The 26,465-nt window shown below is 40.0% G+C and overlaps 1 protein-coding gene across 2 annotated transcripts in view; it reads left to right on the top strand.

Annotated features, from left to right (window-relative positions):
* LOC117506834 (aminoacylase-1-like) overlaps positions 1 to 20,961 on the top strand; it is a 93,228-nt gene extending 72,267 nt beyond the window's left edge. For both annotated transcript variants that reach the window (XM_034166466.1, XM_034166465.1), the window contains exons 8-15: positions 13,995 to 14,051; positions 14,147 to 14,220; positions 14,324 to 14,373; positions 15,237 to 15,381; positions 15,479 to 15,547; positions 15,720 to 15,799; positions 20,482 to 20,542; positions 20,649 to 20,961. In XM_034166466.1, the coding sequence (XP_034022357.1) occupies positions 13,995 to 14,051; positions 14,147 to 14,220; positions 14,324 to 14,373; positions 15,237 to 15,381; positions 15,479 to 15,547; positions 15,720 to 15,799; positions 20,482 to 20,542; positions 20,649 to 20,813 (701 nt within the window). In that variant the 3' untranslated portion in view covers positions 20,814 to 20,961. The remainder of the gene's footprint in view (positions 1 to 13,994; positions 14,052 to 14,146; positions 14,221 to 14,323; positions 14,374 to 15,236; positions 15,382 to 15,478; positions 15,548 to 15,719; positions 15,800 to 20,481; positions 20,543 to 20,648) is intronic.
* Positions 20,962 to 26,465: the final 5,504 nt, after the last annotated feature.

The raw sequence follows: 26,465 nt of genomic DNA, 5'->3' as shown, positions 1-26,465 counted from the left end.
GATATTTGGACATCGTTTGAGTTTATCCGTCAGGTTATTCCATAATCTAGGGCCACACATGGAGAAACCTTTCCTGGTCGTCCAAGCACCAGCAATTTTAAAATGATTCAAGCCCCGTAAATTATATTTTCCTTCTCTCTCAGTAAAATATTCTTGAATTCTAAATAGCACTTGTTTATTTTTCACTTTGTGCATTAATTGAAGAGTCTTGAATGAAATCATATCATTAAGTTTTAATATTTGAGATTTAATGAACAACATTCCATCATGCAAGATTACACCACCTGAAAATACAAACACTGTATAAAATGATTTTATTATACACTCAGGTTTGAAAATAATTCTTAAAATTATTACATTATATGTTTTAATGAGCTGCAATGATGTAATGCAAAGATGTAGGTGCAGTTAAATCAACATCATCAATCTTTATTCATTCAAGACCCAATTCATTTGTGAGTAACATGAGTGAATATACCTTTAAACAAGTAAGTAAGTCCCTTCGGCTGCTCCCTTGTTTGTACTCAGGGTCGCCACAGCAAATCCAAGGTGGATCTGTATGTTGAATTGGCACAATTTTTACGCTGGATGCCCTTCCTGATGCAACTCCACATTACATGGAGAAATGTGGCAGGGGTGGGATTTGAACCCGGAACCTTCTGCACTGAAACCAAGCACATTAACCACTTGGCCACCACCCCTGCAATATACCTTTAAACAAGTAAATAAGCTAAATAGCACTTTCTATGTTTGCATATGTTCGTGTGGCACATGTGCATGACTTTTTCATAGGAAGTCATGTTGGACAATGGTCTCGATCTGGTTTGGGTCGGTCTGTCATGTTCTGCTCCCCTGCATTTTCTCTTCCAAATATCCATGCATTTGTAGCAACTGCCATGCTGCCCCCCCCCCCCCCCCCCCCCCCACACACACACACACACACTCCTCATCCGATACCGTGACCATACCCCTGCCAGTCCTCTCTTCCTCAGGTGTATTTCCTGTGTAATACACAAGAATACAACCCCTGGCAAAAATTATGGAATCACCAGCCTCTGAGGATGTTCATTCAGTTGTTTAATTTTGTAGAAAAAAAGCAGATCACAGACATGACACAAAACTAAAGTCATTTCAAATGGCAACTTTCTGGCTTTAAGAAACACTATAAGAAATCAAGAAAAAAAATTGTGGCAGTCAGTAACGGTTACTTTTTTAGACCAAGCAGAGGGAAAAAAATATGGACTCACTCAATTCTGAGGAAAAAATTATGGAATCACCCTGTAAATTTTCATCCCCAAAACTAACACCTGCATCAAATCAGATCTGCTCGTTAGTCTGCATCTAAAAAGGAGTGATCACACCTTGGAGAGCTGTTGCACCAAGTGGACTGACATGAATCATGGCTCCAACACGAGACATGTCAATTGAAACAAAGGAGAGGATGATCAAACTCTTAAAAGAGGGTAAATCATCACGCAATGTTGCAAAAGATGTTGGTTGTTCACAGTCAGCTGTGTCTAAACTCTGGACCAAATATAAACAACATGGGAAGGTTGTTAAAGGAAAACATACTGGTAGACCAAGGAAGACATCAAAGTGTCAAGACAGAAAACTTAAAGCAATATGTCTCAAAAATTTAAAATGCACAACAAAACAAATGAGGAACGAAGGGGAGGAAACTGGAGTCAACGTCTGTGACCGAACTGTAAGAAACTGCCTAAAGGAAATGGGATTTACATACAGAAAAGCTAAATGAAAGCCATCAACACCTAAACAGAAAAAAACAAGGTTATAATGGGCTAAGGAAAAGCAATCGTGGACTGTGGATGACTGGATGAAAGTCATATTCAGTGATGAATCTTGAATCTGCATTGGGCAAGGTGATGATGCTGGAACTTTTGTTTGGTGCTGTTCCAATGAGATTTATAAAGATGACTGCCTGAAGAGAACATGTAAATTTCCACAGTCATTGATGATATGGGGCTGCACGTCAGGTAAAGGCACTGGGGAGATGGCTGTCATTACATCATCAATAAATGCACAAGTTTACGTTGATATTTTGGACACTTTTCTTATCCCATCAATTGAAAGGATGTTTTGGGATGATGAAATCATTTTTCAAGCTGATAATGCATCTTGCCATAGAGCAAAAACTGTGAAAACATTCCTTGCAAAAAGACACATAGGGTCAATGTCATGGCCTGCAAATAGTCCGGATCTTAATCCAATTGAAAATCTTTGGTGGAAGTTGAAGAAAATGGTCCATGACACGGCTCCAACCTGCAAAGCTGATCTGGCAACAGCAATCAGAGAAAGTTGGAGCCAGACTGATGAAGAGTACTGTTTGTCACTCATTAAGTCCATGCCTCAGAGACTGCAAGCTGTTATAAAAGCCAGAGGTGGTGCAACAAAATACTAGTGATGTGTTGGAGCGTTCTTTTGTTTTTCATGATTACATAATTTTTCCTCAGAATTGAGTGATTACATATTTTTTTCCCTCTGCTTGGTCTAAAAAAGTAACCGTTACTGACTGCCACAATTTTTTTTCCTGATTTCTTATAGTGTTTCTTAAAGTCAGAAAGTTGCCATTTGAAATGACTTTAGTTTTGTGTCATGTCTGTGATCTGCTTTTTTTCTACAAAATTAAACAACTGAATGAACATCCTCCGAGGCCGGTGATTCCATAATTTTTGCCAGGGGTTGTACATTGATCGGTACCAAAATCATTTGCACCATCGTCAATAGGACTCACCATCATCTGCCTCATAATTGAGACAAGGATCTCTCACAAGGTGTAAGTGTGATGTGAACCATCAACACTACAAAAACTGGTTTTAAGTGGCATATTTTTGGTAATGATGATATTCATCATTAAAAATAAAAAAATATAAAAAAAAAATAGATATTACTATTACGTAGAGTGGCAGGTGTGACAGGTTGGGGTTTTTTCACGTGGGAGACAAAATATTTTTGAAGTTGGGGTGTTGTGTAAATAAAAACAGAATACAGTGATGTGCAAATCCTCTTCAACCTATATTAAATTGAATACTCCACAAAGACAAGATATTTAATGTTTAAACTGATAAATGTTATTGTTTTGTGCAAATAGTTGCTCATTTTGAAATGGATGCCTGCAACACGTTTCAAAAAAACTGGGACAGTGGTATGTTTACCATTGTGTTACATCACCTTTCCTTCTAACAACACTCAATAAGCGTTTGGGAACTGAGGAATTGTTGAAGCTTTGTAGGTGGAATTCTTTCTGTACGACTTAAGTTGTTCAACAGTCCGGGGTCTCCGTTGTCGTATTTTGCGCTTCACACATTTTCAATGGGCGACAGGTCTGGACTGCAGGCAGGCCAGTCTAGTACCCGCACTCCTTTACTATGAAGCCACGCTGTTGTAACACGTGCAGAATGTGGCTTGGCATTGTCTTGCTGAATTAAGCAGGGACATCCCTGAAAAAGACGTTGCTTGGATGGCAGCATGTGTTGCTCCAAAACCTGGATGTACCTTTCAGCATTGATGGTGCCATCACAGATGTGTAAGTTGCCCATGCCATGGGCACTAACACACCCCATACCATCACAGATGCTGGCTTTTGAACTTTGCACTGATAACAATCTGGATGGTCTTTTTACTCTTTTGTCCAGAGATACGGCGTCCATGATTTCCAAAAACAGTTTGAAATGTGGGCTCATCAGACCACAGCACACTTTTCCACTTTGCGTCTGTCCATTTCAAATGAACTCAGCCCCAGAGACAGCGGCGGCGTTTCTGGATGTTGTTGATGTTTGGCTTTTGCTTTGCATGGTAGAGTTTTAACTTGCACTTGTAGATGTAGAGACGAACTGTGTTAAGTGACATTGGTTTTCTGAAATGTTCCTGAGCCCACGTGGTAAGGTCCTTTACACAATGTCAGTTTTTAATGCAGTGCCGCCTGAGGGATCAAAGGTCACGGGCATTCAGAGTTGGTTTTCAGCCTTGCCACTTACGTGTAGAAAGTTCTCCAGATTCTCTAAATCTTCTGATTATATTATGAACTGTAGACGATGGAATCCCTAAATTCCTTGCAGTTGAACATTGAGAAACATTGTTCTTAAACTGTTGGACTATTTTTGTTCACGCAGTTGCTCACAAAGTGGTGATCCTCGCCCCATCTTTGCTTGTGAACGGCTGAGCCTTTTGGGGATGCTCCTTTTATACCCAGTCATGACACTCACAATTAGTGTCCTCAGTTCCCAAATGCTTATTGAGTGTTGTTAGAAGGAAAGGTGATGTAACACAGTGGTAAACATACCACTCTCCCAGCTTTTTTGAAACGTGTTTCAGGCATCCATTTCAAAATGAGCAAATATTTGCACAAAAACAATAAATTTTATCAGTTTGAACATTAAATATCTTGTCTTTGTGGTGTATTCAATTGAATATAGGTTGGAGAGGATTTGCAAATCATTGTATTCTGTTTTTATTTACATTTTGCACAATGTCCCAGCTTCATTGAAATTGGGGTTGTAGAACAGAGAGCTATCAGCCTCCCAGGAGAACGTGAGTCTCAAACAAACATGTGCCGGCTATCGTTGTCCATGGAGTCCAGACATGTATCTGATTTGAGTGATTTTGGACCTGAAACTAAACATTTTTATTTAGGTTTAGGCTTTCTATCAATGCCAGTGTTTTTCCCTTTATATGCTAAGCTGCGTTATTGAGTGTGAGAGTCACAACCTTTCTCTCTGACTTAAGTGTTTAATTACTTTGTTCCTAAACAAAGTTTAGGTACGTGTGACACACCAGCTCGAAAGTGATTGCCTGCTCACTGTTTTCATGCTAAGAGTGCGAATGGCCACACATTTTCCACGTGTCAGGTGAGCGGTGTTAGATGTTCGTGTGTGTCACCTGGAATTTGGCTGACACCTGTGTAAAGCACCTGTGTTTCGCACTTCTTAATCATCAAGACTCATTTCTGCATTTTCTCTTGGTCTATGTTGCCAGTCTGGTCTTGGGGATGTATTTACTCCAATGATGGCAAGAAAATCATGATCATCAGTCTCCCCCTCCACCATAAGTGGAGTTGCTGGATTTAAAGGGGAATGTTTCAAGAAAAATGAGGAAACTATGTGTAATACACAATCTTATGCCAGTAAGATGGGTGATGATTTGTTAATCATAGTGGTAACAGTGGCTGAACTACGAGGCTTTCCAAGGACCATTGGAAGGAGCCTCAAAGGGTAATTATACAACGGGATGGCGGCGTGACCTATGTTTCCACATGTAACGACACCCTCCTATTCCAACCCAGTCTCACGGATTGTCGTGATTCAGCAGCACGAAATATACATTAATCTATGGGTTTGTCATATTGTCATGAAAAGTGCAAAATCTTCGTCATGGCAGCATGAATTCATTGTAATTCATTCCGTGACAGCTGCACATACTTAAAAGTGCAGCGGAGGGGCCGGGGGTGGTTATAGTTCGGGTTAGGGGAAAGAGTAGGGTTAGGTTATGGTTAAGATTAGGGTTGGGGTAGGAGTAGGGTTAGTAATAGTGAACTTTAAAAAAAAAAGTCATGAAAATTTGAATCATTTTGTGATGGGAGGACGAAAAAAAACGTGAGACTGGGCTGCCTATTCACCCAAATGAAGATGGAATCGCTGACAATAATCAGTCCAACCACTGGTGCTGAAATTAGCGCCCATTTGAGATCCTGAAAAGCAGTCTGCATTGTGTCCATTCACTTGACATTGTTGGGGGCAATCAACACAGAGTCTGTAACAATATACACATAAATCCAATGCCTGTGGTAGTTGGCCATGTCCAGCAAAGACAACATCTGTTGTTTTTATTTCTTTGTAGTGTTTGGGGGGTGACACATTGGTCAACAGCTTTACTCTCAGCAGATAACAGATGCTGCAAATGTCCCAAATATGTCACTTGAGCAGTGGTGGGCACAGTTCCGCTAATCTGCTAACCGCTAATTATTGAAGCTAACATTTTCATTATCGGATTAGCTTTTCAGATAACGTTGAAAACCATCATCGGATCCATTATCTTCCGATAAATTTTGGTCTGATAATTTTTAGACTGCTAACATATTATTGCAAGCAGATTAAACGTAACAGACATGGATTATTTGGAATAGTTGTTTTGGCAAGTTTTCACGGTCTCTACTGCCTTCTGCTGGCCAGTAGTCTTCATGGCAGTATTATCAGGTTATATCAGATGGTTGTCTAATCACAACTTCACTTTTGGCTTTTGCAAATGGCTTTTTTTACATATGAAAAAATGGCATATTTTACAAAAGCACATTTATATGTAAACCAACACACGTCACATTAATGTGTTTGTTTTTACATCGAATGAATGAGTCAACCAATCAGTGTTAGCGGAGGCTAGTTTACCCATTATCCCTTTGGCATCTGTGTGTGTTTGTTACAAAACTTCAGAATTAGTGCATTATTTAAAATTAAATCAAATCAAATCAATTTTATTTATATAGCGCCAAATCACAACAAACAGTTGCCCCAAGGCGCTTTATATTGTAAGGCAAAAGCCATACAATAATTACAGAAAAACCCCAACGGTCAAAACGACCCCGTGAGCAAGCACTTGGTGACAGTGGGAAGAAAAAACTCCTTTTTAACAGGAAGAAACCTCCAGCAGAACCAGGCTCAGGGAGGGGCAGTCTTCTGCTGGGACTGGTTAGGGCTGAGGGGAGAGAATCAGGAAAAAGACATGCTGTGGAAGAGAGCAGGGATCAATCACTAATGATTAAATGCAGAGTGGTGCATACAGAGCAAAAAGAGAAAGAAACACTCAGTGCATCATGGGAACCCCCCCAGCAGTCTAAGTCTATAGCAGCATAACTAAGGGATGGTTCAGGGTCACCTGATCCAGCCCTAACTACTCGTATAAGCTTTAGCAAAAAGGAAAGTTTTAAGCCTAATCTTAAAAGTAGAGAGGGTGTCTGTCTCCCTGATCCGAATTGGGAGCTGGTTCCACAGGAGAGGAGCCTGAAAGCTGAAGGCTCTGCCTCCCATGCTACTCTTAAAAACCCTAGGAACTACAAGTAAGCCTGCAGTCTGAGAGCGAAGCACTCTATTGGGGTGATATGGTACTATGAGGTCCCTAAGATAAGATGGGACCTGATTATTCAAAACCTTATAAGTAAGAAGAAGAATTTTAAATTCTGTTTTAGAATTAACAGGAAGCCAATGAAGAGAGGCCAATATGGGTGAAATACGAGGTCTGTTAGAAAAGTATCCGACCTTTTTATTTTTTTCAAAAACCATATGGATTTGAATCATGTGTGATTGCATCAGCCAAGCTTGAACCTTCGTGCGATGAGGCTTCATCACGGCGTTGCTTTGCGCCATGCGGCACTGCCGCGACGCGCGGAATTCCTCCGCTCCTCTTTCCATGACAAAAACTCCTGTAACAGTGGAATGTGCCGTTCATTTCCAAACTGGACGCTGTGTTTTATCCGGGACGTCCTCTGACTAGCACAGGAATTGCGTAAGACGTGGACATCAGCACTTTTTCGGCACATTGAGACAGACGTGCGGAGGAATTCCGCGCGTCGCGGCAGAGCCGCATGGCGCAAAGCAACACTGTGATGAAGCCTCACAGGACATGTTCTGGCATGTTCAGGCTCATCCACAATTTCTCGGTTAGTCACACGACTGAAAAACCGACAGCCGTCTGAAAGCCATCTCAAAGCCATCCTGTGAGACCAACACGGAGGTGGTTTTGTGCCGCGCCATGAGCGGCACGGTGGCGCATCCGTCCGCTTTTCTTTCCATGAAAAAAACTCCTGTAACAGTGGAATGTGCCGAAAAAGTACTGATGTCCACGTCTCCTGCCATTTTTGTGTAAGTCAGAAGACGTCCCGGATCAACAAAGCCTTCACGTTGGAAATTATCTGGTTGATTCAGCTTGTCGATCGGCGCTCGGAACGCGGCGTGCTCTCAGCAGCTGTGGGCGGTCTTTAAACCTGCTGGAGCACTCCTTAATCTGTGTAATCCCCATAAAATCGTCCCTGAAAGCCAACAGAATTTTCCGAATGGTGTCCACCTGGAGGTCTCTCACAGTTTCGGGAAAAAATTGATGCAGCAAAGCTCCAAATCATTCAGACATTTATTCGCAATAAAAATCCGACGAGAGGGGTGGACCACTGCTCACACAAAGCCTGCTCACAGGCGATTGACGCAACCGACAGGCGTGAAAAAACTCACGCATGCGCACAAAGGTTCAAGCTTGGCTGATGCAATCACACGTGATTCAAATCCATATGGTTTTTGAAAAAAATAAAAAGGTCGGATACTTTTCTAACAGACCTCGTATGCTCTCTCCTTCTAGTCCCCGTCAGTACTCTAGCTGCAGCATTTTGAATTAACTGAAGGCTTTTCAGGGAACGTTTAGGACAACCTGATAATAATGAATTACAATAGTCCAGCCTAGAGGAAATAAATGCATGAATTAGTTTTTCAGCATCACTCTGAGACAAGACCTTTCTAATTTTAGAGATATTGCGCAAATGCAAAAAGCAGTCCTACATATTTGCTTAATATGCGCATTGAAGGACATATCCTGATCAAAAATGACTCCAAGATTTCTCACAGTATTACTAGAGGTCAGGGTAATGCCATCCAGAGTAAGGATCTGGTTAGACACCATGTTTCTAAGATTTGTGGGGCCAAGTACAATAACTTCAGCTTTATCTGAATTTAAAAGCAGGAAATTAGAGGTCATCCATGTCTTTATGTCTGTAAGACATTCCTGCAGTTTAACTAATTGGTGTGTGTCCTCTGGCTTCATGGATAGATAAAGCTGGGTATCATCTGCGTAACAATGAAAATTTAAGCAATGCTTTCTAATAATACTGCCTAAGGGACGCATGTATAAAGTGAATAAAATTGGTCCTAGCACAGAACCTTGTGGAACTCCATAATTAACCTTAGTCTGTGAAGAAGATTCCCCATTTACATGAACAAATTGTAATCTATTAGATAAATATGATTCAAACCACCGCAGCGCAGTGCCTTTGATACCTATGGCATGCTCTAATCTCTGTAATAAAATTTTATGGTCAGCAGTATCAAAAGCAGCACTGAGGTCTAACAGGACAAGCACAGAGATGAGTCCACTGTCTGAGGCCATAAGAAGATCATTTGTAACCTTCACTAATGCTGTTTCTGTACTATGATGAATTCTAAAATCTGACTGAAACTCTTCAAATAGACCATTCCTCTGCAGATGATCAGTTAGCTGTTTTACAACTACCCTTTCAAGAATTTTTGAGAGAAAAGGAAGGTTGGAGATTGGCCTATAATTAGCTAAGATAGCTGGGTCAAGTGATGGCTTTTTAAGTAATGGTTTAATTACTGCCACCTTAAAAACCTGTGGTACATAGCCAACTAATAAAGATAGATTGATCATATTTAAGATCGAAGCATTAATTAATGGTAGGGCTTCCTTGAGCAGCTTGGAAGGAATGGGGTCTAATAGACATGTTGATGGTTTGGAGGAAGTAACTAATAGAAATAACTCAGACAGAACAATCAGAGAGAAAGAGTCTAACCAAATACCAGCATTACTGAAAGCAGCCAAAGATAACGATATGTCTTTGGGATGGTAATGAGTAATTTTTTATCTAATAGTTAAAATTTTATTAGCAAAGAAAGTCATGAAGTCATTACTAGTTAAAGGAATACTCGGCTCAATAGAGCTCTGACTCTTTGTCAGCCTGGCTACAGTGCTGAAAAGAAACCTGGGGTTGTTCTTATTTTCTTCAATTAGTGAGTAGTAAGATGTCCTAGCTTTACGGAGGGCTTTTTTATAGAGCAACAGACTCTTTTTCCAGGCTAAGTGAAGATCTTCTATATTAGTGAGACACCATTTCCTCTCCAACTTACGGGTTATCTGCTTTAAGCTGCGAGTTTGTGAGTTATACCACAGAGTCAGGCACTTCTGATTTAAGGCTCTCTTTTTCAGAGGAGCTACAGCATCCAAGGTTGTGCTCAATGAGGATGTAAAACTATTGACGAGATAATCTATCTCACTCACAAAGTTTAGGTAGCTACTCTGCACTGTGTTGGTATATGGCATTGGAGAACATAACAAAGAAGGAATCATATCCTTAAACCTTAGTTACGCGCTTTCTGAAAGACTTCTACTGTAATGAAACTTATTGCCCACTGCTGGGTAGTCCATTAAAGTAAATGTAAATGTTATTAAGAAATGATCAGACAGAAGGGGGTTTTCAGGGAATACTGTTAAGTCTTCCGTTTCCATACCATAAGTCAGAACAAGCTCTAAAGTATGGTTTAAGTGGTGGGTGGACTCATTTACATTTTGAGCGAAGCCAATTGAGTGTAATAATAGATTAAATGCAGTGTTAAGGCTGTCATTCTCAGCATCTATGTGGATGTTAAAATCGCCCATTATAATTATCTTATCTGAGCTAAGCACTAAGTCAGACAAAAGGTCTGAAAATTCACAGAGAAACTCACAGTAACGACCAGGTGGACGATAGATAACAACAAATAAAACTGGTTTTTGGGACTTCCAATTTGGATGGACACGACTAAGAGTCAAGCTTTCAAATTAATTAAAGCTCTGTCTGGGTTTTTGATTAATTAATAAGCTGGAGTGGAAGATTGCTGCTAATCCTCCCCCTCGGCCCGTGCTACGAGCATTCTGACAGTTCGTGTGACTTGGGGGTGTTGACTACTAACATATTCATCCTGCTGTAACCAGGTTTCTGTAAGGCAGAATAAATCAATATGTTGATCAATTATTATATCATTTACTAACAGGGACTTAGAAGAGAGAGACCTAATGTTTAATAAACCACATTTAACTGTTTTAGTCTGTGGTGCAGTTGAAGGTGCTATATTATTTTTCCTTTTTGAATTTTTATGCTTAAATAGATTTTTACTGGTTGTTGGTGGTCTGGGAGCAGGCACTGTCTCTACGGGGATGGGGTATTGGGGGGATGGTAGGGGGAGAGAAGCTGCAGAGAGGTGTGTAAGACTACAACTCTGCTTCCTGGTCCCAACCCTGGATAGTCACGGTTTGGAGGGTTTAATAAAATTGGCCATATTTCTGGAAATGAGAGCTGCTCCATCCAAAGTGGGATGGATGCTGTCTCTCCTAACAAGACCAGGTTTTCCCCAGAAGCTTTGCCAATTATCTATGAAGCCCACCTCATTTTTTGGACACCACTCAGACAGCCAGCAATTCAAGAAGAACATGCGGCTAAACATGTCACTCCCGGTCCGATTGGGGAGGGGCCCAGAGAAAACTACAGAGTCCGACATTGTTTTTGCAAAGTTACACACCGATTCAATGTTAATTTTAGTGACCTCCGATTGGCGTAACCGGGTGTCATTACTGCTGACGTGAATTACAATCTTACCAAATTTATGCTTAGCCTTAGCCAGCAGTTTCAAATTTCCTTCAATGTCGCCTGCTCTGGCCCCCAGAAGACAATTGACTATGGTTGCTGGCGTCGCTAACTCTACATTTCTCAAAAGAGAGTCGCCAATAACCAGAGTTTGTTCCTCAGCGGGTGTGTCGCCGAGTGGGGAAAAACGGTTAGAGATGTGAACAGGTTGGTGGTGTACAGGGGGCTTCTGTTTAGGACTACGCTTCCTCCTCACAGTCACCCAGCCCGCCTGCTTTCCCGGCTGCTCGGGATCTGCTCGGGACAGCTAACGGCGGCTAAGCTACTTTGGTCCGCACCACCTACAGGGGCCTGGCTAGCTGTAGGATTTTCCAAGGTGCGGAGCCGAGTCTCCAATTCGCCCAGCCTGGCCTCCAAAGCTACAAATAAGCTACACTTATTACAAGTACCATTACTGCTAAAGGAGGCCGAGGAATAACTAAACATTTCACACCCAGAGCAGAAAAGTGCGGGAGAGACGGGAGAAGCCGCCATGCTACACCGGTTAAGAGCTAGTAGCTGCGCTAAGCTAGCGGATTCCTAAAAACACACAAAGTGAATAGTGTGTAAATAATCTGACTGATGTGAATATCTGTGCACACATTCCATTGTCAGTTTATGATATTTCAGAAAAATTGTTTCTGTTCTTTGAACCAGACGTGTTGCTTCCAAGGCTGCTTTGAGTGGAGCACAGAGCTGCTTTCATGTCACTACTCTGCATCCAGAAAATAATGCATCAGACAGTAAATCTGTATTTCATAATATTTTGTCAGATTTGCAATTAATCCTTGGTTCCCATATGATTAAATGTGTGTGTGTGTGGGGGGGGGGGGTGCCACCAAGGTTACGTCACGTTTCGTAAACAGTAGCTTCTTGGAACCCCTGTTTGATAAAAAAAAAAAGATTTCAGCAACAAGAAAAGAAAATTTACACTTGCAGAAACATCTTTCAGAAACAGTAAACGACTTCATACGGCTTTATGACACTATAAATCATAGATCAAAAAGACCTGTCGTCATGGATACAGATACAGGTGACTGTGCATGTGGTCTGGATTTCCATTGCTCCCATTATCCATGGACAGAATAAAAAGTATGAGTAGAAGTATGTGTGTGTTTCTAAGATTGAGCCACACACAGGTGAATTGGTTAAAGATTTTTATAATTTAGATAAAAAAGTTTAACATGTACTTAGGATTTTCTGTCTGATTCTGGACAACCATGTGTCAGCTCCAATAGCAACTCAGGTCTGTACATAAAACCCACTGTGGGTTTTTATTGTAACACCTCATTTGCTCATACATCTGTGTTGGGTTGAACCGGAGAGGGTGTTTGGGGTATAATACAGACGTTATACAGACAGCATGTAGAAACGAGGCATAACTGGTGCACCCGGTCATCATGCATCTAACTGATATTAATATTGTGACTACATTTTCATGAACTTTGTACAGGTCATTTTTTAAATCCCTAGAAATAATGTCTTCTTATTATGTAGCATTTAGGGTTGTCACAGATCACAAAAGCCATGGATCAGATCAGGCATGGTTTTTACGTAAGTCATAGATTGGATTATTTTTGGATGAGCAATACAAGTAAATAAATAAATAAAAGAAAACTACTAAATACTACTTTGCTTTACATTTTTAAAAAGAACTTTATATACCGATACTTAAAATACGGTACTTAATTGTTGTATTCAATTGCACTATGAGTATTTGTGAAGTTAAAAAGTAGCTTTTGTCAAAATCATTAAAAGTCAAATAAATAGATGCATACAAATCACAAACAAATGGAGTAAAGCTGATCAAAGTTCATAACAAGTCAAAGTCAAAAGTCAGGTTTATTGTCAATACCACATAGTGTAGAGGATAACTGAAAAAAAAAAATTTAAATGATGATGTAAGCACCAAATTTGGCACAAATACACCTTAGACATTATCCTTTTGAAAAGGTAGGGTGTCCACTTGAATTTTCAATAGGCAGCCAGGTAGGGGTCAGTTAATGAATTACACAGGGGTCAAAATTGATGAAAAGATGCTCCAATCATATTGAAAACTATACCAGTGTATTTGTCTGGTCAGAGATTCCAAACAAGGTATAGTTTGGACTGTCTGACTGAATTTTATGGAGTTTTGGGGTAAAAATTTTAAAATCCTTATGATCAGACAAATACTGTGGTGTAGTTTTTAATATGATTGAAGCATCTATCTGGCTGTCTATTGAAGATTCAAGTGGACACTGCTTTTTCAAAAGAGTAATGTCTAGGGAGTATTTGTGCCAAATTTGGTGCTTGGATCACCATTTGAAGGATTCCTCTGCAATAAAAAATATTCTTTTATCTACGGCACTATGGAAAAAAACAAGTAAATCACAAATGGAGAAAAGGTTTGGCCTAGTTTGAAAAAGAATAAAAATACTGCATTAACCATTCAGGAAACTTATACATGTAGTCCCACCATTAACATCTGTCATTTTGTGATGTATTGTTTTTACAGTTACCCAAATTAAAGTTAAAATTTGTGATTTATGGATCTGTGTGTGTCCTGTAGGACTTGCCAACCCTACAGAGGCTTTTACTGTCTTCTATGGAGAGAGAAACCCCTGGTGTGAGTAAACTGTAACAGCACACATCTTTCCCTGGAATCCTGAGGGTTATTCTCATGTATAATTGATTTACATTTATTTATTTTTATTAACCCAGGGATCACAGTTCACTGTCCAGGCAGTCCTGGCCATGGTTCTCGGTTTGTGGAGAACACTGCTGCTGAGAAAATGGTAAGTGTAAATTTAGTGTTATGAATTGTTAATACAAAACCCATGAAGATGGTCTTTAATTAGGACTACGGCTGACCATTTTTAACCTTTCTCTTCTCAATAGCGCAAAGTCATAAACTCTTTCTTGGATTTCAGAGAGAAAGAAAAACACAGGTGAGATTGGAGTAAAATGCCAGTAAATATGAACCCCAGCCTTCCAGTCCAGTTAAATGAAATGGAAAATCTAGCAGTTCCTTGAATGGCCCCCCACCCCCACTCCAAAAATAAGACACCACATTAAATTATGTGTCTTACTGTGTGGTAAATTGTACTAACGGGCAATCTTAGAAATCAGTACTCCAGTATTTCCTTCAAGTGACATTTCTGTGTTATTTAATTTGTAAGTTAGCACCATTAGTAGGTATCAGTAGCTTTGTGGCTTTGGCTCCGCTGTTACTCCACGATTACTGAGGCAAAAAGCTGGCCATATATTTTTATGTCCTCTCCAAAGCTGTCCATTATGAAATCCCCTGCCCAGTCCACAAAAATACATGTTCATAAAACACCCAAACCAAGCTTAACCTGTTAGCTAGCTTGTTCAGTAACTCTAAGATAAGGGTGTGTTTGGATTTCATTCATCCCAACCAGCTCACATTTGGACATACCCACACTTCACCTCTTTACACATTCATGGGTTACCTGGACTTAGATGGAGTAAGCACTGCTAACATGACGCCCAGAGCCGCATGATTTGAACTTCAGAAACGCTCTTCGGAAAACCTGTGTGTGATGTCATGGAGGGTTTGTCCAGTTTATATACAATGTATGGTAAATATACACAAATTAAATCTGAATGTCTGCACTTTGACATGTGCTCTAAAACACAGCTCCACAGCTCAAACAAAAACTCTTAATCTCCAAATATTGGAACTTGTTGTCTCTTAACCCGCTATGTTTCCAGCCTTGATCTTGCACGGAAAATAACTTCATTGTACTTGTGGTGTGTTTTAAGTATTAAAGTGTGTGTCGAATTCCAGACTTAATACCAGCGAGTGTTTCACTCTCGGTGATGTTACCACTGTGAATATGACCATGGTGCATGGTGGCGTGGCGTACAATGTCATCCCACCTAAAATGGATGTCAGTTTTGATTTGAGAATACCACCCACAGTGAATCTACAGGTGGGCCAGTTTTTAATTGTTCCTGCACATTAGGATGTATGCGTGACCCGTCTCACATGGTGCTGTGTCGGTCTTGACACTAAATTTATTGTTTCAGGAGTTTGAAGAACAGATCAGTCGCTGGTGTCAGGAGGCAGGAGAAGGAATCACTTATGAGTTTGCTCAGGTTGGTGTAAATACACTGAACTGGTTAGACCTTACTTGTGTGAAGCACCTTGAGGCAACTTTGTTGTGATTTCCGGTATATATATGAAAATAAGTTGAAACTGAAAAATTGAAATTATAACGTTGTTCATGCCTGCTGTCAGATGGACTAAATTAGCTGCTGTTCTTTTCAGAAACACATGAACCAGAATGTGACATCGACAGATGAGAATGATCCTTGGTGGAATGCATTCAGTGGTGCCTGCAAGGAAATGTTAGTACATGATATGCACAATCTGGCACTTTTTTTAAAACTTTCATTTTCTGCTGCAGTTACGGCTCACTTCAGTTACCTTGGAATATGTGTCACTAAACAATTTAATCATTTGTTTAAGGATAATGTTCTCCCCCATTTGATGAGTGCAAGCAAATACTGTCTAAATGGTCCCCGTTATTTGTGTCTTTAATCTGCAGAATTAATTCTGTTAAAATTATGCTACTTCCAAAATTTCTATACTTGTTTCAGTGTCTTCCCATTATGATTCCTAAATCCCTTTTTTAACTCTCTGGATTCTTTAATTATTTAATTTATTTGGAATGGTAAACATCCAAGATTGAGGAGGGCTTTCTTCAGAGACCTAAGATGATGGGAGGTATGGCTCTGTCAACTTTGAATATTATTATTGGGCTGCAAATATCAGGTGTACGTCTGTTGTAGTGGAAACACTTTTACCTGGAACCAACACCACCTGTCTGGGTCGTCATGGAGTCTCACGCGGACAATAAGATTTCCTTACCTGCAACTTTAGGTTCATCACTTCCTTTTGCTTTGTCTTTACCTCGTAATAATATAGTAGTACATCAGTCTATCAGAATTGGGTCTCATTTAAGGAAAGGTTTTGGTCTCCAGTCTTTCTCACTTCAAAGTCCAGTTGCTGCAAATTACTTATTTGTTCCTTCAATGACAGATAAAGCTTTTCACATTTGGTACAGAAAAGTTTTAAAATGTTTTGCTGATTTATATTTAGATCGACATGGACAGTTTGCAAGCTTTTCTCAACTGTCTACCAAATTTGGTATTGCCTCTACTCTTTTTTTTAACAGGTCAAACACTATATGCACTATATACAGCACAATTTTCTCAAAAACCTCCAGACAGTCTTGTTGACAATTTGTTAATGCTCAAGCTATCTTGTAGGGGTGTAATTTCAGCTTTGGACAATTTTATTTCAGATCTTCAGTGTCCTTCTGCAGATGTTATTAAATCAAATGGGAACAAGATCTTAATCTTACCATTACAAATGAACTGTGGGATTCTACCCTTGACCAGGTTCACACTACATTGAAGATTATTCATTGTGTGCACTTGTCCAAGGTTAAGTTGGCACGCATATATCCAGATGTTGCCCCAACTTGTTGAATGTGTAGATGTGCTGCTGGTACATTCCTTCAAATGTATTGGTCCTGTCCGTCATTGGTCAATTTCTGGAATTCTGTTTTTTTTTTTTTTAACAGTCTCCGAAGTGCTGCAGCATTAAATGAAACCAGGTCCACTCTGTGCTATTTTTAGAGTGACCCTGGACATTAACTTGCCAAATTCCAAGCTTAAAGTCTTGAATTTCTCATCTTGAATTTCTCATTTCTATTAGCTTATTATTTATTTATTTTAAGACTCAATAAAATGTTGTTCACATAGAAAACCTTTAAAGCCTCCTTTTAGTACACAGAAAATTCACAAGAGGTATCGATAAGGGAATCGATAAGGAATTGGATCGATAAGTGGAATCGATAATGGTATCGATATCGATTAAAATCTTATCAATACCCATCCTTAGCTGATACTCAAGTAGAAAGATTCCTCATCCCCTTCACATGCACAATGGGTAAAACATATAATGTCCTGTATGTATTTAGAAAAAAAATCAAATTTGTGGCATCCTTTACTGTATTTCTTTGAGAGATCCACGGCTACTGCCTCCAAGTAGCCCGCTGATTCCCCTGTCCTCCCTAGCTCCCTCCCACCCCCCCCATTTTATTTATTTATTTTTTATAATTTATTTTAACTTTTTTTATTTCTTGTTGTTACATTTTCTTTAGCTGCTGGCTGCCTGTTATCAGTTATTCACTGTTTAATGTTCATGGTGAGAAATTTAAAAAAATTTTTTCACACAATCTGTATATTACATTGAAATGTTGGAAAGAAAGAAAAGCAGTTACAAGGCAATCGAGCTTTCAATTCCATTCATAACTATCAGTCAGTTACAGTGTGCATCAGATAAATGCAAAGTAAAAGAGGATAATGTGGAAATTATAAGAGCATCAGACTAACATAGTAAATGAAGTTACATTTCTCAATGTGGTGCACACTTGCTGTGATTGCTAAATCATTTTAATGCAGGAACACAAGCCCAGGATTCCTGCAGATCCTTAAAAGTATTTGTTCATCCAAAAATCTGACCTTAATTGGTATTAAAATGTCTTAAATTAGTTTTTCTAAAGACTTTTAAAAAAAAAAGAAAAGAAGCAGAACCAACAGATCTCTTGTGTTTGCTGCCAGAATGTTCAGAGCAGGGAAATGTTCAACTAGCTAGACGTAACTTCTGTGATGACATAGGAAAGTATAAACTGAATGAAAATGTGCTTTTCAGGGAGGTTTAGCAGTGTGATTTGATGTTCTATATTACAATAAATATTTGGACAAATTTTTGTCAGGTATTTCAGAGAGCAAAAATTTTACATATTCGCCATTTTGCAGTTGTGAATCTCGCGCCGTCTCGTGGTCTGTGACTCACGCGAGAGGTCGGTTTCAGCAGAGTTCTGGTGTCAGGAGCTCAGCACTCACAATGTGAACACACCTCGTGAAGTATGGACAACAAGACAACATCGGGGCACAGAAGTCCATTACAGGTGCTACACCTCCTCCAGATAACCCTCTCAACATATCAGCATCATAATCGCCTGCGAACTTGCTAAATCAACGCCCTCCACATCCTCGCTTTCCATTGTTTACATGTGCTGTGAGACGGTGGAACTCTGCTGGCGCTGCGGTGCATTCTGGGATGTGCAGGGAGCCAACAGGGGGATTATGGGAAATGCCAAAGTACCATGTTTCAGTCATATTACAATTTTGATCATTACAACCTCCTGCCCCAAAAAACAGAAAATGCATATCTTAAAATATTAGAATATTTTATTTCAAGTCTCTACGTATTTATGCAGTATGAATACCATTAATCTCTCAAATCTGCTTCAGTACACAACCACAATCATGGGGAAGACTGCTGACTTGATAGTTGTCCAGAAGACAGTCACGGACGCCGTCCAGAGGGAGGTTAAGCCACAGAAGGTCATTGCTGAAAGCTCTGGCTGTTCAGAGTTCTGGATCAAAGCATAGTCACGGAAAGTTGACTGGAGGAGAAGTGTGGTCGGTAAAGATGCACAAGCAACAGGGACGACTGCAGCTGGAGAGGATTGTCGAGCAAAGCTGATTCTAGAACTTGGGGAAGCTTCAGAAGGAATGGACTGAGACTGGCGTCAGTCCATCAACAACAACATGCACAGATGTGTCCAGGAAATGGACTACATGTGTTGTGTTTGTGGTGCCAAGCCCCTCCTGAACCAGAGATAATGTCAGAAAAGTCTTACCTGGGCTAAGGAGAACAAGAACTTTACTGTTGCTCAATAGTCTAAAGTCCTCTTTTCAGATGAAAATAAATTTAGCATTTCATTTGGAAATCAAAGTCCCAGAGTCTGGAGAAGGAGCGGAGAGGTACAGAATCCAAACTGCTTGAAGTTCAGTGTGAAGTTTCCACAGTCAGTGATGATTTGGTGCAGTGTCAACCAAAGTCAACCCAGCAGTCTACCAGGAGGATTTGGAGCACTTCATGGATCCATCTGCTGACAAGTTTTGTGGAGATGCTGATTTTTTCCAGCAGGACTTTGTAACCTACCCACATTGCCAAAACTACTAGTAACTGGTTTGTTGATCATGGTGTTACTGTACTTGATTGACCCCATAGATGATCCCTCATAGATTCTCTTTGGGGTATTAAGAGGAAGATTAGTGACACCAGATTCAACAGTTCAGATGACCTGAAGGCTGCTAGCAAAGCAACCTGGACTTCCAGAACACTTCAGTAATGCCACAGGCTGATCACTTCCACTCCACACTGCACTGATTCAGGAATTCATTCAAAAGGAGCCACAACCAAATACTGAGTGCATAAATGAACATACTTTTCAGAAGTTAGACATGTCTACATTATAAATGTTTTTTTAACTGATCTGCTGAAATATTCTAATATTTTGAAATACACATTTTCTATTTTTTTATTTTTGAGCTGTAGGCCATAATTATCCAAATGTACTGAAACTAGAATATGTAAAATTTTCTCTTTGAAATACCTGAAAAAAGATTTTTAACTTTTTCACAATATTCTAATATTTTGAGATGTCTGTTTTTCTGTCATGTCACTGGTTGCTCTTCCAATTCCTATGGCCAAATCATGGCAGGTCTGCGCCCCCTACTGGCACTGAGCTATATTTTCTTACATCCTGCTGTGACATAAATCAGGAACACATATCAACAAAAATCTGTTGTTTTTAGTCACTGAATGATATAAAAAAGTTCTGTCATGTGTTGATATGCTGAAAACTGATTCTTTCCTTTAATATTTGTTTGCACATTATAGGTGCCACAGAATTGTCACTGCTGCATGTTTGCTGACCTGTTTTCATCTTTTCTGATGTGTTTTTACTGCTGTGTTCAAAATATTTGCTTAGTTACAGTTATTCACCTCAGCAGCTAATGTCAGTAATGATGATGTGCCCACGCAGACTGTAGTATTTAAAGAATGCTGTGTTTATGTTGAGCCATTTTTCTGTAGCTGACAAAAATATAAGGGGAAAACATTGATGTGATGGAGATCGTATCTCATGTGAATATTTCTGCTGTAGGAATATGACTTTGGAAAAAGAGATATTTCCGGCTGCCACAGATAGTCGTTTTATCCGAGCTGTGAGTATCTGATGCGACGACAGCATGAACAGCCTCAGACACATTCAGTGAATCTTCATTGTGCTCTTCAGTTCTGTTTAAGCTAACATTTGTTTTGTGAATGTAGGCGGGTCTGCCTGCTATCGGCTTTTCCCCAATGAACTGCACGCCGATCCTGCTGCACGATCACAACGAGTATCTGAACGAGAAAGTCTTCCTGAAGGGCATCGCTGTATACCACAGGCTCATCCCGGCACTTGCCAGTGTTCCTGCCTTTCCTGATGAGATTTAAACAAACTTCATTGATAATGCTAAACATATTTCACTGGGCTGATTGTCTAGGTTGAAAAGAGATTACCAAAGAAAAAAAAAATGAATACATGTATATCATTTTGCCAAACTGAGCACTTAGTCTTTGGGACTCTTGATTATTTTTAATTCTCAGGATGTAGGAGTAGCTTTGCGTTACTCACCGTGTCGCAGTAGCTTCATTGCAGTATGTTGACGCTGGTGACTGAGGGCATCTGTGCGTATGCAGTCTTAAATGATTATCACTTACTGTGAAAACATTACTTCCACTATCATCGAAAGGACATTAAGACTCATTTTTTTTAAAAATGCCACTGAATCAAGTCATTTGATTGCCACTTTGTAAATGTAATTTTATTTTGATATAGTTTCCAGAGATATATATAATATAATTATATATATGTATATTCCAATTTATTAAATAAAATTATTTAATTATTTTTGTGGTCATTCTTTTCTTTTAGAATAGACAAATATGTGATGCCACACTTACTGATATCTTAGAAATGTAGTTAAACACTGTTCACTTGGCTGAAGTGACATGAAAATGATTAGTTTCCCTGCATGTGACACAGATGTGTTGTTTCCATGGTGTCAACATGCCACATTTGATGTTAAATACGTATGTGGTCCCTAGGCTGGTCCTCCACAGTATGCCAAAAATAAAATGATGACTTTCTTAAAGTGTTTCCTGACAAAATTGTTCATCTTGATGTAAAAATGTTTTGTGCAAAATTTTATTTCAATATGATTATTCCAACCACTGCAGCATGCGGGGTGGAAATTGCAAGGTTGAGTGCACACCAGCCACAGTAATGTACCTTTTCACAAATGAAATCCAAATTGAAAAAATCCTTTCTCCTTTAACTGACCATACAGGAGAGATAATGTATTACATGTCACCTATTTGATGAAAACAAACCATCATGGCGAGTGACGTTTGGTTCCTACATGTATTTTCTTTGCCTCCAGGAAGTGACATCGATGCCACTCAACAACTTGCAGCAGGTGTTGGCTCTGCTTTCATCCTTCGTTAGGGTCTGGTTGTAATCCTTGATAAGTGCTACTCCACGTTCAGCAAAATCATTGACGCAGCAATGTTATCCAGGACATGCTGTGACAACTGGAATCATTCTCCTACTCTGAGGGCTCCTTGATGAAGTCCATGTTGATGTTGAAGGCCTCAAAAATAGGATCTGAGGCCGACGTAACAAAATCTGTCGCTAATGAACTAATGCATCCAGTCCAGAACTCAAAATGTCACTTGCACGTCACAAAAACAAGGGCCGGGTAGTAGTGGTTAATATTTTTCAAATCTCATGAAATTTTACCCAATTTATTTTATTTTTACCCCTAAAGGAACCAAAAAAAAAAAAAAAAAATGAAGCACATTGAAAAAGTTGAAGTTTGCTTTTCAGGACCACCCTAGTGGTCCTCCATAGGATTTAAATCTAAACTTTTTGAATGTGACTGATGTGAGTGCTGTAGCCGGATACAGGTCACAAACAAACATGAATGAGAACACTCCACATGAAAAGATTTGCACCTCCCTCCCCCTCCCCGCCTCCAAATGAGGGCGTTCTACCTCCACTACTATTTCTGTTGTGTTCAACTCAGCAATTCAGCAGTGCCAGCAAAAACTGGACTGCTGGTGGGTGAAGAAGGGAGAATGTGTCCAAAGGCAGTGGGGAAGGAGGAAAGTTACAAGTGTGGAAATGAGAGTCTGGACTTTGAATGTTGGCAGTTTGACTTGTAAAGGAGAGAGTCGCCTGATATGGAGAATAGAAAGGTAGATACTCTGTGTGTAAAAGGGGAAAATTGGAAGGGAAGACCAGGGCCATCGGAGATGGGTTCGAGCTATTGTATCATGGTGTGGGTGAGAAGTGAAATGGTGTTGGAGTCAGTCTAAAGGAAATCTGTTATTAAGAGTGTGTTGGAGGTTACGTGAGTGTCTGACAGGGAGATGAGTGTGAAGTTGGAAATTGAAGGGGTGATGATGAATGTCGTCAGTGCATATGCCCCACAGGTAGGTTGTGAGATGGAGAAAGATTCTAGAGTGAGTTAGATGAGATGGAGAGTGTAACCTGCGTATGAAAGACTGGTGGTTGGAGCGGACTTCCATGGGCATGTTGGTGAAGGGAAAAGAGGTGGTAAGGAAGTAAAGGATTAATATTGTGGTTCGTTTGGGTCAGAGAAGGTGAACCATGTAGAGGGAAGAGGCCATGACTGACATGGAAAGGGGCAGTAGTGAGCAATGAAGACTAGGATAACTTATTGCTGGTTTAAAAAAACATATCAAGGAGAGGAATGTGGAAGGGCAGATGGTGGTTTATGGACATGGTGAGGGAGGATAGGCAGATGGATGGTATGACAGTGGAAGATGGAGACGGATGATTTGTTGAGGCAACCCTTAACGGGAGCAGCTGAAAGAAGAAACTGGCATCTTTTTACATAAAAGACCACAACATAAAGACAGATGGGTCTATCAACCTGTGTATGAAGCCTTGTTAACTGAAGGGTCCTGGTACTCATGGACAATTCAGGCTACAATACTGTGTGTGTGTGTGTGTGTGTGTGTGTGTGTGTTTGTACTGCACTGTTTCAGATTTTAAAAATGAAAGAATTTTACAAAAAAGTACACAACTGATTTAAAATAAGTCAACGTTTGTTAAAAAAAAAAAAAAAAAAAATAGACTGATGTCCAGCACTAAATTTGAAAGCTTCATATGTTTATAAAAAATAAGTGGATTTTTTATTTATTGTGTGTGTGTGTGTGCGTCAAGACAAATTTTTCCGAATCAGAAAAATGTCCAGTTGTAAATGAAGCCTACAGTTTATCAGTGAGATGTTTGTAGTCAGCTTACAGTTTTCAGCCACACACAGGTGTGTTTGCAAACTACTATTTGAACAGAAATTCAACATTTGTTTGAGGGATGTGGGTTTAGACTGTGCAATGACATCCTATTCAGATAGAAGTGAGAAGTGAGACATTCAATTTGAACTTGTAATGCTGTTTACATGATGTAAAGGTCGTTTAATGTCAAGCTCCCTTTAGACTTATCATCCAATTAACAGAGTGAGACTCTCCAAGGAGAACTGGCAGGAAGACACTGCAGTCAGTAATTAGTCGTTTTCTCTCCCCAGGACATGACAGCAGTATCAGCACTTGGGGCTGTCAGGAAGATGAGTAAAAGGTGAACCCACATCCTTCCTCCCAGAGGGAGCAGAAATAGGTGCCGTCATCCTGTCAGGTCAGCTGTCGAGCATCTGCATGCCTAGCAGTGGAAAATGTAGGCGCTGTTATGTAACTTTGAAAAAATGTCCTTCCATGGTTTCTGGAGAGCACTTACTGCACAGCTCCAAAGCTTTTCCAGGCCAGGCTTAACCTTTTCAAGTTTAATAAAAATCCATTTTGCTGTTTCTGAGTAATCTTGCCAATAAGCCAAAAAATGCCGCATCTATTACTCACTATGGTGACCTGAGGGTATGATACTGAAACTACACGTCACGAATCAGAAAGCACTTTCATCCTGCTTGGTTTTCTATTAACCTATCTGAGCTGACATCACACTGATATGCTACCCATAGCAACCAGGTGGTGGACTTACTGCTATGTGTGTGTGTGTGTGTGTGTGTGTGTGTGTGTGTGTGTGTGTGTGTGTGTGTGTGTGTGTGTGTGTGTGTATACACGCCGATCAGCCATAATAGTGTGACCACTGACAGGTGACCAATGCCTCTGTCAGTGGATGGGATATATTAGGCAACAAGTTTGCATTTTGTCCTGGAAGTTTATGTGTTGGAAGCAGGAAAAATGGGGACACATAAGCATTTGAGGGACTTGGGCCAAATTGTGATGGCTTGACGACGGTCAAAGCATCTCCAAAACTGCTCCTCTTGTGGAATGTTCCCAGTCTTTAGTGGTCAGTACCTATCATAAGTGGTCCAAGGAAGGAAAACTGGTAAATTTTTGACACGGTGATAAGGGGTGTTTTGGACAAACAAGTCTGATCACCCCACCTTCCTTATTACAGGAAGTAAAGGATCCGTTGATAACTATAGCACACCTTCAGAGGTCTAGTGGAGTCTATACCTTGATGGGATAGGGCTGTTTTGGTGGCAAAGTGAGACCTACACTTAAAGCAATATGTCTCAAAAATCGAAAAATGTACAACAAAAATGAGGAACGAATGGGAGGAAACTGGAGTCAACGTCTGTGACCGAACTGTAAGAAACCGCCTAAAGGAAATGGGATTTACATACAGAAAAGCTAAACGAAAGGCATCATTAACACCTAAACAGAAAAAAACAAGGTTACAATGGGCTAAGGAAAAGCAATCGTGGACTGTGGATGACTGGATGAAAGTCATATTCAGTGATGAATCTCGAATCTGCATTGGGCAAGGTGATGATGCTGGAACTTTTGTTTGGTGCCTTTCCAATGAGATTTATAAAGATGACTGCCTGAAGAGAGCATGTAAATTTCCACAGTCATTGATGATATGGGGCTGCATGTCAGGTAAAGGCACTGGGGAGATGGCTGTCATTACATCATCAATAAATGCACAAGTTTATGTTGATATTTTGGACAATTGAAAGGATGTTTGGGGATGATGAAATCATTTTTCAAGATGATAATGCATCTTGCCATAGAGCAAAAACTGCAAAAACATTCCTTGCAAAAAGACACATAGGGTCAATGTCATGGCATAGGGTCAATGTCAATGAGCAGATCTGATTTGATGCAGGTGTTAATTTGGGGGATGAAAATTTACAGGGTGATTCCATAATTTTTTCCTCAGAATTGAGTGATTCCATATTTTTTTCCTCTGCTTGGTCTAAAAAAGTAACCATTACTGACTGCCACAATCTTTTTTTCTTGATTTCTTATAGTGTTTCTTAAAGCCAGAAAGTTGCCATTTGAAATGACTTTAGTTTTGTGTCATGTCTGTGATCTGCTTTTTTTCTACAAAATTAAACAACTGAATGAACATCCTCTGAGGCCGGTGATTGGGTAATTTTTGCCAGGGGTTGTATATATATATATATACCCAAAAACAGGAACAAATATAACTCAAAAACAATGTATCCAAATTCAAAGACAGTATAATGTGAACAATGTGCCACTGTGACCTGAACCTACGAGTATATAAGCTGCAAAAAATGTGTAATGTGAAAAAAAAAAAATCTGATTACGTTCTGGTGAACATTGGCTGAGACAAGTCTGGGAGCATTCGCTGCTGTCCTGGGTCACCTCATCCATGACACCACAGAGCCTCCTTGTTTCCTGGATAGCAACTACCCAGGCAGACAACTGGTCCACCCCAATAAAACCAACCATCTATCTGAAACAGCCAGGTGAAGCACGAGTTTGCACCTGACCTTCTCCAGCCACTGGGATCATCAACACTAAGGCACATATGTCCTGATTCATCCACAGAGAAACACATAGCCAATATGTCAAAGCTAGTTCCAAGTGATACTCCTCAACTTAGTCAAGTTACCCTTTGTACCCAAGGATCCTCCAAAAAAAACCTAGTGCCAGTGACATCCAGTCATCACCTTAGGTCACTGGTTAGTGTCCAATTCTTACAACCATACAGTGAGATGGGAACCATCAGGACCCTCAAGACTTGGA

This window comes from Thalassophryne amazonica, chromosome 3, assembly GCF_902500255.1.
Source record: "Thalassophryne amazonica chromosome 3, fThaAma1.1, whole genome shotgun sequence".
Classification (NCBI taxonomy): Eukaryota; Metazoa; Chordata; class Actinopteri; order Batrachoidiformes; family Batrachoididae; genus Thalassophryne; species Thalassophryne amazonica.
Note: the sequence above shows the minus strand (reverse complement) of the source record. Positions and strands in the feature narration are given on the sequence as shown.